Source organism: Lactuca virosa, chromosome 5 (assembly GCF_052849685.1).
Source record: "Lactuca virosa cultivar CGN04683 chromosome 5, Lactuca_virosa_CGN04683_v6, whole genome shotgun sequence".
NCBI classification, from domain to species: Eukaryota; Viridiplantae; Streptophyta; class Magnoliopsida; order Asterales; family Asteraceae; genus Lactuca; species Lactuca virosa.
In genome coordinates this window covers 43,436,865-43,449,833 of record NC_136430.1, presented here as the reverse complement: position 1 = coordinate 43,449,833, position 12,969 = coordinate 43,436,865, and the positions used below count along the sequence as shown (strand labels likewise).

Below are 12,969 nucleotides of genomic sequence, written 5' to 3'. Positions count from 1 at the left end.
AAAGGACACACAACAAGGACATGTAAAGAGGAAACATTTTCAAATCAGGAGGGTAGTGACATATTGAGGAAGGAAAAGGGCAAATGGGAAGCATAAAGAACTTATCAATTGAGAAGATGTTAGCAAAGGTAAATGTTGTGGATTCTAAGGCATATCTAAATGATATCTAATGGAAATCCAAATATATCTCGAGTACTTGTGCAATTGCAAAACACACGTGAAGATATATTAAACACTTAATCCCATAAACAAGTTTAAAACCCAACAATGATACAAATAACAACATATATAGGATGCGGAAATACAATAAAATTATCTAATAACATGGGCAAAACATACCAACAAAACAAATGTAATTGACAAAATTATGAGACACATGCATTTAACATGATTCCACCATTAGCTACATGGTGTACATCCATAGAGGGAAACATACAACTAATATATATTGATATGATAAATCAGGGTTGCAAATCACTTGTAAAGTGAACAAAAAAAAAAGATACAAAATACTTTATCTTCAAGAAAATTAATAGCAAGAATGGCATGATATAGGGTCCAAAATGACCATTGTGGCAAAAATAACCGGTTAGGAGGTTTTAATTGTCTCAAGTGAACGATCAAACCGTTTTGACTCATCAAAACTTAAACAAAAACCACACTTATGCATTTGTGTGGTTTCTTCTAGAGCTCACGAGGTTGAGGAAAAGTAGTAAAAACATAAGAGATACATGATTTTCTAAAGTGATGAACAAATTTTCGACTTATGATTTTCTAATTTTTTCGGACAGTTTATATAAGAATGATTGTGCATCAACAGTAAAATCATAAGAGACAGGGGATGTAATTTGGATAGTGTTGGTGTTTTGTTATCATCAATGTTATTTAAGTGTAATGAGATTACTTTGTTGACCAAAAGTGGTCTTGATAAATATTAAACAAGTAAGGAAGGTGTGGAGTACACACTTGTTTAAGTTTGATCAAGTTTCAAAGTACACTGTCATTTAGGAGCGAAGCCCCTAAACGAACGGGGGTCCGAGGGCAGCGCCCCTGGGAGTGGGGTCCGAGGGCAGCGCCCCTGGGAGAGGGGTCCAAGGGGCGGCAGCCCCTGGCTGCGGTCGAGAGACAGTTTAAAAATGCATCAGAAAATCAGATTTCAAAGAATTGACCATTGGTTTGACCCTTATCCAAACTTCCGTTTTTATGTCAATTTTTATGGTTTTATGACAGTTTTCAGACAAATATCAAAAAGTCGGTTTTGGTCTCTTTTCTGGTACATACGAAACTATCATCAAAACATTCTCTGTTCTTGTCTCTCTGAGTCTTATCCGATTAAAGAATAGTGGGAGTAGCATCCAAATACTTTAATCTGAAAGTGTTTAACACAATTCTCAGAATTTCCAAGCCATTATATACCCAAATTTCTTACAGATAGTATGGTTAACCCTAATATTTTGGAAATAACAATTTGTAGGGGACTTACTTGTTTGAGGAGGACACATGTGGGAACCCATCGAAAATCTGGATGCCTACTTTTCTTGAATAAGTTTTTCCATTTGTATTTGGTTTTTGTACACAACCTACCACTAAATTACTTGTTTTTCAATTATTTTTAGTTTTTCATATATATGGTTTCGTTTTTTTGCACACGGCACCAAGAAGAGTCGTGCAGTAATTGTAACAAATCGAGCTCATGTGGGATAAACTAATTTGCTCGACAAGCATACCCTTCCAAACAAGGGGAGTTATTACTAATACAATATAACAAACATTAAAATAAATGTTAGTAACGTAATTAAGGATCAAAAAAGGATCACTTAGAACATGTACAAATGATATGGATTAATTGTCTTTTAATCTACACCCTTTAACTTGGACTTTTTTTTAAAAGCAAAAAACTAGGGTTATCGACGAAGTATAACTAACACAACTTCAGCTAATTTAGCGGCCCAAAGACAGTGTTGCTTTAACGTCTAACCGCCATGCATAAACACCGTTCTGCAACCGCCACACGTCGCACGGCGCCGTGAGGTTCGAAGAAGACAAAGTTTTTTCAGTACCCCACGTGACCTTCACCTTGCACGTGAACGACGGAAGAGACACCGGCATCGCTACCCGATTATATTGCTTCACCACCACCACCGTCTCGTCTCCAACACCACCGGCCGTCATCTCACTATACGCCTTATTCGTCCACACCACCATGTCACGGCTGTTCGTGATGAATGACGGACACGCATCCGTCTCCATGCTCATCACCCTCGCTTCGTCTGTAAATCCTAATCCGTCACCGTTCAGCCACTCCTCTGTCACGCTTTCCATCGTCACGAAGGAAACAACTTGCGATCGTAGTGGTAGAGGTGACGCCATCACAACAGAAGGATCGATGACAGGAATCAAGTTCCTCTCCGTTCCTCGCACGTGACCATCAAAACAGATTGGTGCAAGTTTGTTACGTTTTACTACTATGGGGGACAGAGATATGATCAGATCTTGATTTTCAGTTGATGAACTTCTGGCCGGTGACTTCTCCTTCCGTTCCGGCGTCTCCGGCATCAAGGACAACGTCATCACCGCGTCTTCACCACCAGAAACTATTGAAGGCAAAGACGCTGAAGCCTTTCGTTTCTTCGAAACAGTACTTGTATCCTTCTTCGCTTTGTTGCCGTTAACCCTAACGTACTTTCGCTTACGTCCTCGAGTTCCTCCATAGCCATCGCAGTTCTCCATCGTGGAGCAACTAGAACCAGATCCAGCAGCTAGAGGCTTCGGCGCGATCGGCCTGAACTTGAGCATTATTTTCTCCACCTTCGACATACCATAACTCATGCTCATCCGACCACCACCTCCGCCGCTGGAGCATCTTGCTATACAGCAACCACCTCTACCGTCAATTTAATGCACCGTGCCCCACTTCCCCCTCTCTGTCTGTCTCTGCCAAGTTTTTGTATGCTTTGGCAATGCACATAAAGATCAGACGATGGGAATGATACACATATAAAGGAGTCACAAAGATTTTGTATTATTCTTTTTAACTTAAAAAAAAGAAAAAACATACCTATATCATTTTATAATATCCAAGTCAAATATTCAATCATTAAATGAATATCTATTTCAGGTTAGATTGCTAAAGATTTTCATATTATTATTTTATTTTGTTTTTTAAAACATCACTTATTATAAAATTTAATTCAACATTTATTCAAAGATTAAAAAAATATATTTTTGTCATTGAAATGTTTAATTATTGAACTTGATATCTATCGTCTCTAATATAATATATTATATTATAATGCTCCAAAATATTATTATCGGTATTTTCTTTCATTCATTCTTTCAATAAACTATATTGTTTTTAGAAATTGAATTTAAAAAGTAAAAAAAAAAAAAAAAAAAAAAAAAAAAAACAAATCTTGTTAATTTCCATAAATACGGGATTTAATGAAAAAAGTTAGAAAGGCCTATAAAACAAGAATAATATATATTATAAATATCTTAAAATAGTTATTGGTGAACAATTTCAAATAAATCTAAATTAAATCTTAATGAAATGATACATCGGGTGTTCGAATATACGTTTTCGAAATGCTTTTTGTACCATAAAAATTTCGGACTTAGGGGAGTAGAGATAATAAAATTAATAAATATTTGTTGTTTAAAAAAAAATCATTTTTAATAAAAACCACTGCTAAGATAACATTATGATGACCATTTAGGAATCCAAAATGAAATTGGAATATCACACTTCACACTTTTATATATATATATATATATATATATATATATATATATATATATATATATATATATATATATATATATATATATATATATATATCATTTAGAAATCCAAAATGAAATTGGAATATCACACTTCAAACTATATATATATATATATATATATATATATATATATATATATATATATATATATATATATATATATATATATATATATATGGATGGACAACTATTATGCGTATGTGTGGACAGTGCTACTCTATGAGAATTACTAAGAGAATAAGTTGTTTAGTAATGTGAATACGTTCAACCTCACACAATATCGTCATTTTCATGTATTCCTACTATTTCTTATTCATTTTTGTTTTCACACATCGTTTTTCACTCATTCTTATTCTTACAGAATACGACTCAATAAACATTTTGACAGAAAAAAAAATAATAATAAGTATATAATAACCTTATATACGATTTAATTAGTAAAATGTATGATAATGACAATAGTTATGTAAGATTAAATGTATTCATATTATTAAACAATATATTTTTTTTGTCATTCTCATAGAATAGTACTGTCCAGACGTCCGTACAATAGACGTCCGTACAATAGATGTCAATTCACACTTGAACTTAGCTCTCTCTCTCTCTCTCTATATATATATATATATATATATATATATATATATATATATATATATATATATATATATATATATATATTGAGATTAAATTTTCTTTTAATTAATTATCTCCATACTAAAACAATGGGTGTTTCACTGTTTTGTCAAAATATCCACATTGCTTGTTTGAAAGCAAATAGTTTGTTATTAATCATAAGTTATTTTTAGTGACTTATCTTTAAAGTGGCAAAGATGTACGACATCTTCACACAAGATCTGAAAATATTCTGAAGTTATCATTGGTGATAAGGGATGCCCTAGACAATGGCCGTGTGTACAAGAGGGATCTAACACGTGTGAAGTTAACGGTTCAATTTTTCTTTCTTTTTTGTTTTTGGTTTGAACCGGCGAAATATATTATATAAAAACTCGTGCCCGCGAACCAACTTGACACACAAAATATCTTATTGGTGGAGACTTACACGTGTCGACCTAAAGTAACAGTCACGATTGTTCTGCGGATGGCAGGGAAGTGTGCTGTGGGACCCACTGTTTAAATTTTTCAACCAATAAAATTTTGAGAAGTGTCCTTGACGAGGACACGTAAGTGACTGCACATGTAGGTTCGTGTAACACGGAATATCTCGGGTTTCTTGGTAAGTGGAATTCGGGGCTCGGGTCGGGTTTGGCATATGGAGGAAAAGGCATTCGGTGGATAGACACGTGGACCAGTAAACGGTTTCCTTGGGTTCCTCTTGCTTTGTTGTATGGTTCCTGCGTTTATGAGATACCTGACGGAATGGATGATTTTTACATTTTACCATCAAATAATATTTGGAGATAACAAATGAATAATTAAACGAAAGGATGATAATATAGTAGGGGAATGATTTTTGCTATTTATATTTAATTAATATTTTTTATATATTAATTATTACTAAATTTGTTTTTCGTGTTTAAAAATCATTATTATGTTAGTTCATTACTTTTCTTTTTTTAAACAGCAAGTAGCTAACATATTCATAAATATCATATATATTTTCTAAAAGTCTTGAATTCATGATTTCTCATCTGAAAAAATTACTATTTAAACATAGATTATTACGTATAAGTATTTTTTAAACATCAAAATCAAGTTAACTAATAAATGATCTATAAAAAATGATCGGAAGTTAACAAAAGTTAAATTGTTACTACATATATTTTTTTCATTCGATGACAAGGCTTCCCATTAATTGTTACTATATGACATGTCTTATTTTGTTCGTATTAAAAAAAAACTCTACTAGTTCATAAAATATTCAAATCTATAAAATTTATCCTGTAATTTAATTTTAAATCTCATTGTCTTTATCAAAACTAATTAAGCATTAAAAAATGAATTACCAAACAAGATAACTATAATAAATAATAATTGTTTTGTTTAGCATTCAAACTTTAGCTTCACTTAAAACTTCAATATTTTTAAGTTTTCACAAACAAAAATGTCGATAGAAATATCAAATATCTACATCAATATTTGAGTGGGGCATATAGTTCTAAGAGAAAAAATATTTGTTCTTAAACTTCTAAGAATTTAGACAAATGGTTAGCATCCTGTTCGAGTGCTGGATCTCATTCGTGTTTAGACAAATCCCAAAAATAGCAATCATAATACAAGAAATAATTAAAAAGTTAATGAAAATTTCACAAAGTCATATATTACGTTGCGGATTGTTGCGAAATGTTGGTGGACATTGTAAATGACGATTTACCCACAAACGATTTACTACGAAATCACCCCATACTACAACGTTCACTTTTGCACGAAGATTTCATATGGTGCGTCTTTCCATAGTTGGCACTATGTTTGTAGAGTGAACCCATTTACAAAGTGCAAAATGCAAAAACGATATTGTTTAGGGACAAATAACCATTTTACGGTGCCTTCCACCTTTTTGTAGTGACCAGCTGCGAAATATACGGTTATTTATGAAATTTGGGTAACTAAAAAAAAATTAATAATAATAATAATAAAGCATGTTCTAAAAAAAAGCAAGTTCAAAACATATTTGCTACATACAACCAAACCCACTTTATTTTGAAAGATATATATAAATAGAAACCTTACCCTTTTTCTTCATTTGATTGTCTGTCTCACAAAACATTAATCAAGGTTTAAATGCATTTTTATGTGAAAGATAAAATTAAGTTGAAACTTTATCAGTGACATTTTTGACGAATGATGATGCTCTGCCTCCGAAAGAAAGAATATTTCTAATATGTGGCATAAGAAACACGAGGTGTCAAAATCACTCTAAAAAGGCAATTTATAAAGAAAAAGAAAAAGAAAAAGAAAATACTAAAACTGCAAGAGATAAAAATGTGAGGCATAGGATAAAGGATAGGTACAAGTTAAGTTACCATTATCATTCACGTTGCCATTGGTTAGATTCTTCAAGAGACATCCACTCCAATATTGATATGGAGTATTCTCTAAACGATGACGTAAAGGGTGGTGATTCATTGGAGGAGGATATTTATTTGCTTGGTCATAAATAGCCAAGTCTTACAATTACCTTTTTTAGGTCGGTTTTTGCTGCATCTCTAAAGCACGATGCTTCCTGTCTCTTTCGATACACGTATTTGTTATTTTTGCTTCCTGTCTCTTTTAATACACGTATTTGTTATTTTTGCTTCCTGTCTCTTTTTAATACACGTATTCGTTATTTGTTAGGTTAGAGAGTGGTCATTTTTACGGTACTAAATTTTTTCTGATATAGGTCATGTTATATTTATCACATATCTTCAAAAGTTTTCTATTTAGAAGGCTGTTTGTTACTTTTATCATGTTATATATATATATATATATATATATATATATATATATATATATATATATATATATATATATATATATATATATATATATATATATATATATTTTAAACTAAAATTAATTTATATGATAAATAATCAGTTTAAACAAATTAATTTTTATAAAAACTAAAATTCAATTAACTTGAAAGGAAAATTACAATAACATTTAAAAAAAGGAAAAATAAAACATAGACATAAAAAATACGAAACATAGATATTAAAAGTATGAAACATAGATAAACCTGTGTATTATATTTCTTTGCAATCACGTCTTTGGCCTTTAACACAAATTTTTTCCACACCCAATAAGGTTACTAGTATCTTTCATTAAGATTTCCATGTCATGGTTTTTTTTCCTTCTCTTTTGCAACACTCAAGTATTGCTCCAAAGTAGTTTTCAAATTGTTTATCTCCGTCATCATTTTTTCGATATCATTCGAACTACTTGCAGTCCTTTTACCCTTTCATTTTGTATGGTCTCTTACCATGGGATGATTACCTCATGGAACCTTAATAGACTCATCTTCGTTGAGGTCAATCTTGTAACACCGTAAATTTTCAAACAAAATTTTCATTTAAAATTCACTTTAATCTCATTAGCACAATCACAAAAAACCCCAAAAATATCGAGTTATCAAAAACACATGTTCATAAATTGTTTAAAACACAATCCAGGATCCCCAAACATATCTCCAACTCGTGTGTGTACAATTAAGTCGGTGCCTTCCCGTGATCCTGAGAAGTACCAGAAACACATAACACATAACACGGTAAGCACGAAGCTTAGTGAGTTCCCCAAAATACCACACATATCTCATTAGCCTCTCTTGGCTATGCTCAAATAAGACCCTCCGGTCAATGTGTCTCAGTGGGACCTTTTGGTCCCACAACTCGGGTGGACCCTCTGGTCCTAACTCAGTAAGCTCAGAATAATACACATCATAAATCACAAAGACATAATGCAGGATATGATAATACTCAATATAAGCACGTAAGACCCTCCGATCACACAAAGATTACCACTCTAGGTAAGTATAGTGAGAAGACTCACCTTGTAAGCAAGTAAGCAAATAACCTCATATACGAATCTCGAACTAGCCTCCGCCTAACACATTGTTGAGTTATGAAGTGTTGCATCATTGGGCCTTTTGTCTAGGTCTATTGTTTTCATGGTTATGGGCCTGTCCATCCGTATTACATTTATTAGGGTTTACTTTATATAGTGCATGCATGCACCTTAGTATGTACAGTTTTTGACAATTGATTCTCTTTGATCGTATTGTAACCCTAGCACACATCTACAGTAGCAATTCTTCATAGAGTTATTTTGAGGTCGTGACTTATTAAAGGTGTCGCCGCTAAAGGTGCGTCACTGCTAATACTATCTGTCGCCACTAAAGGTGTCGCCGCTATTTATATGTATTTTTATACATACAAATACACATACAAAATGCACATATACATACAAAAACACATACACATACATAATTCACATACAAAATACACATATACATATAAATGATCATAGAAAAACACATATACATACATAAAATACACTCAAGATACACATATACATACAAATACAAATACAAATACATATCCACATCTACAAACACAAAATACACGTACAAATACACATCTAAAATATCAAAATTATCAAAATTTCGTCATGAACAGTGGTGGTGGCGGTAAACTCCGGCGAGAACGGTGGGGGATCTCAAAATTCCGACAACCAACACAAATTTAGTAGGGAGAAGAGAAAAGGAAAAGAAAATGGGAAAAAATGGAGAGGAAGAGGGGTGAAATATCGAAGAATTCGGTGAAATTCCGATGAGATCGACGGTGGTGAGGAGAGAGAAAAGAGAAGAAACAGAAGAGTAGGGAAGAAAGTGAAGACGAAGCAGGTTTTATTGTCGACGCTCTTTAGCGGCAACGCCTTTAGCGGCGATGGGCAACCTTTAGCGGCGACACATCGGAGGGAAAACAATCCGGGGTTTCCTACGTCGTTGGATCATCGCTTAAATCGACGGATGGGGTTGAAATGACGCGGATCGCCAAAACAGGCAATAGCGACGACGAATAGCCTTTAGCGGCGACAAACCGGAGGGAAAACAACGCGGGGTTTTCTACGTCCTCCTAGTCGTTGGATCATCGCCTAAATCGACGGTTAGGGTTGAAATGATGCAGATCGCCAACATAAGCCTTTAGCGGCGACGCCTTTAGCGGCGACGGACACTTTTAGCGGCGACAAAAAACGCGTTTGTTTGATGTCGCCGCTAAAAGTGTCAATCGCTGCTAAAAGTGTCGCCGCTATTGCCTATTATTCTTGTAGTGCTCTCTCTCTCTCTAGTCTCTACATATATATATATATATATATATATATATATATATATATTCGTTTATCGTGTCATACGGATTTAATTCGTTTCTTATAAGTGTTTACACACGTAAATTCGTGTTTGACACATCTAAGACACAAAACATGAATTTCAAATTCATGTCGGCACGAATAGACATGAACCATGAATTTCTAAAACTCATACAAAGAAAACTCGTGTCATGTTCGTGTCGTGTTAGTCGTGTCGTGTATCAAATTTTCGGGTCTAACTATGTGGTAAGTTTTCAAAGTATCATAGGTAGGAAACATTTTGACGGTTAAATGGACTATGCTGAAATGTTAGAGTTAAAGAAGTTTAGGGTAACATAAGTTGATTGATATTTAAATTACTCGTATGGTAACAAAAATACACATATTCAAGTTACCTTAACAAACTTGGAATGTTCATGATTCCACATCCAACAATGAGCAAAATGTAGATATAGAATAGTTTGGGATACTATAGTTGGAACCATGTTATCTTATGGAAACTATCATGAGTTTGAGGACTTGACCATTTATGAATAAGTAATGTCTACGGAAAACACTAACCAACAAGTTGATATGGATTACTATAAGGTTGTGGCGAGCATAAAGCAACAATGTGAGGACTATTTTGATGATGTATCATCAATGTTTGAGACTAAAATTTGGGAATTTGCTTACAATATTGTTTCAAATGAAGAGTTTTATCATCATGATGTTTTTAATATAATGAAGTTGTGTATGATGAAGACAATAAAGAAGAGGACTTGGGAGTTGATGATTGGCATCCCGACTCAAGGAGGAAAAAATAAATGTTTTATAAAGCAACATGTGAAAACTATGAAATCAAAGGACACACAACAAGGACATGTAAAGAGGAAACATTTTCAAATCAGGAGGCTAGTGACATATCGAGGAAGGAAAAAGACAAATGGGAAGCATAAAGAAGTTATCAATTGAGAAGATGTTAGCAAAGGCAAATGTTGTGGATTCTAAGGTATATCTAAATGATATCTAATGGAAATCCAAATATATCTCGAGTAGCTGTGCAATTGCAAAACACACCTGAAGATATATTAAACACTTAATCCCATAAATAAGTTTAAAACCCAACAATGATACAAATAACAACATATATTGGATGCGGAAATACAATAAAATTATCTAATAACATGGGCAATACATACCAACAAAACAAATGTAATTGACAAAATTATGAGACACATGCGTTTAACATGATTCCACCATTAGCTAGATGGTGTACATCCACATAAAGAAACATACAACTAATATATATTGATATGATAAATCAGGGTTGCAAATCACTTGTAAAGTGAACAAAAAAAGATACAAACTACTTTATCTTCAGGAAAATTGATAGCAAGAATGGGATGATATTGGGTCCAAAATGACCATTAATTGTGGCCAAAATAACCGGTTAGGAGGTTTTAATTGTCTCAAGTCTGCGATCAAACCGTTTGGACTCAACAAAACTTAAACAAAAAACCACACTAATGCCTTTGTGTGGTTTCTTCTAGAGCTCACGAGGTTGAGGTAAAGTAGTAAAAACATAAGAGATACATGATTTTCTAAAGTGATGAACAAATTTTCGACTTATGATTTTCTAATTTTTTGAGACAGTTTTGTATAAGAATCATTATGCATCAACAGTAAAAACATAAGAGACAGGGGATGTAATTTGGATAGTATGGTTAACCCTAATATTTTGGAAATCACTATTTGTAGGGGACTTACTTGTTTGAAGAGGAGACATGTGGGAACCCATCAAAAATCTGGATACCTGCTTTTCTTGAATAAGTTTTTCCATTTGTATTTGGTTTTTGTAACAACCTACCACCAAATTGCTTGTTTTTCAATTATTTTTAGTTTTTCTTATATATGGTTTCGTTTTTTTGCACACGACACCAAGAAGAGTCGTGCAGTAATTGTAACAAATCGAGCTCATGTGGGATAAACTAATTTGCTCGACAAGCATACCCTTCCAGACAAGGGAGTATTAATAGTACAATATAACAAACATTAAAATAAATGTTAGTAACGTAACTAAGGATAAAAAAAAGGATCACTTAGAACATGTACAAATGATATGGATTAATTGTCTTTTAATCTACACCCTTTTAAGTTGGACTTTTTTTAAAAGCAAAAAACTAGGGTTATCGACAAAATATAACTAACACAACTTCAGCTAATTTAGCGGCGCAAAGACAGTGTTGCTTTAACATCTAACCGCCATGCATAACCACCGTTCTGCAACCGCCACACGTCGCACGGCGCCGTGACGTTGGAAGAAGACGAAGTTTTTTCAGTACCCCACGTGACCTTCACCTTGCACGTAAATGACGGAAGAGACACCGGCATCGCTACCCGATTATATTTCTTCACCACCACCACCGTCTCGTCTCCAACACCACCGGCCGTCATCTCACTATATGCCTTATTCGTCCACACCACCATGTCACGGCTGTTCGTGATGAATGACGGGCACGCATCTGTCTCCATGCTCATCACCCTCGCTTCGTCTGTAAATCCTAATCCGTCACCGTTCAGCCACTCCTCCGTCACGCTTTCCATCGTCACGAAGGAAACAACTTGCGATCGTAGTGGTAGAGGTGATGCCATCGCAACAGAATGATCGGTGACAGGAACCAAGTGCCTCTCCGTTCCTCGCACGTGACCATCAAAACAGATCGGTACAAGTTTGTTACGGTTTACTACTATGGGGGACGGAGATATGATCATATCTTGATTTTTGGTTGATGAACTCCTGGCCGGTGACTTCTCCTTCCAATCCGGCGTCTCCGACATCAAGGACAACGTCACCACCGCGTCTCCACCACCAGAAACTATTGAAGGCAAAGACGTTGAAGCCTTTCGTTTCTTCGAAACCGTACTTGTATCCTTCTTCGCTTTGTTGCCGTTAACCCGAACATACTTTCTCTTACGTCGTCGAGTTCCTCCATAACCATCGCTGTTCTCCATCGTAGAGGAACTAGAACCAGATCCAGCAGCTAGAGGCTTTGGCGCGATCGGCCTGAACTTGAGCATTATTTTCTCCACCTTCGACATACCATAACTGATGCTCATCTGACCACCACCTCCACCGCTGGAGCATCTTGCTATACAACAACCACCTCTACCGTCCAATTAATGCACCGTGCCCCCCCTCCTCCTCTCTGTTTGTCTCTGCCAAGATTTTGTATGATTTGGCAATGCGCATAAAGATCAGACGATGGGAATGGTACACATATAAAGGAGTCACCAAGATTTTGTGTTATTCTTTTTAACTTAAAAAAGGAAAAAACATACCTATATCATTTTATAATATCCGAGTCAAATATTCAATCATTAAATGAATATCTATTTCCG

At 34.5% G+C, this 12,969-nt stretch overlaps 2 protein-coding genes across 2 annotated transcripts; both read right to left on the bottom strand.

Annotated features, from left to right (window-relative positions):
- Nucleotides 1–1,941: 1,941 nt before the first annotated feature.
- Nucleotides 1,942–2,817, bottom strand: LOC145111186 (uncharacterized). Its single transcript, XM_079047473.1, has one exon. The coding sequence runs from the start codon at nt 2,815–2,817 to the stop codon at nt 1,942–1,944; it is 876 nt and encodes a 291-aa protein (XP_078903599.1).
- Nucleotides 2,818–11,793: 8,976 nt separating this feature from the next.
- Nucleotides 11,794–12,669, bottom strand: LOC145111185 (uncharacterized). Its single transcript, XM_079047472.1, has one exon. It carries the CDS (start codon nt 12,667–12,669, stop codon nt 11,794–11,796), a length of 876 nt encoding a protein of 291 aa, XP_078903598.1.
- Between the last annotated feature and the right edge of the window lie 300 nt (nt 12,670–12,969).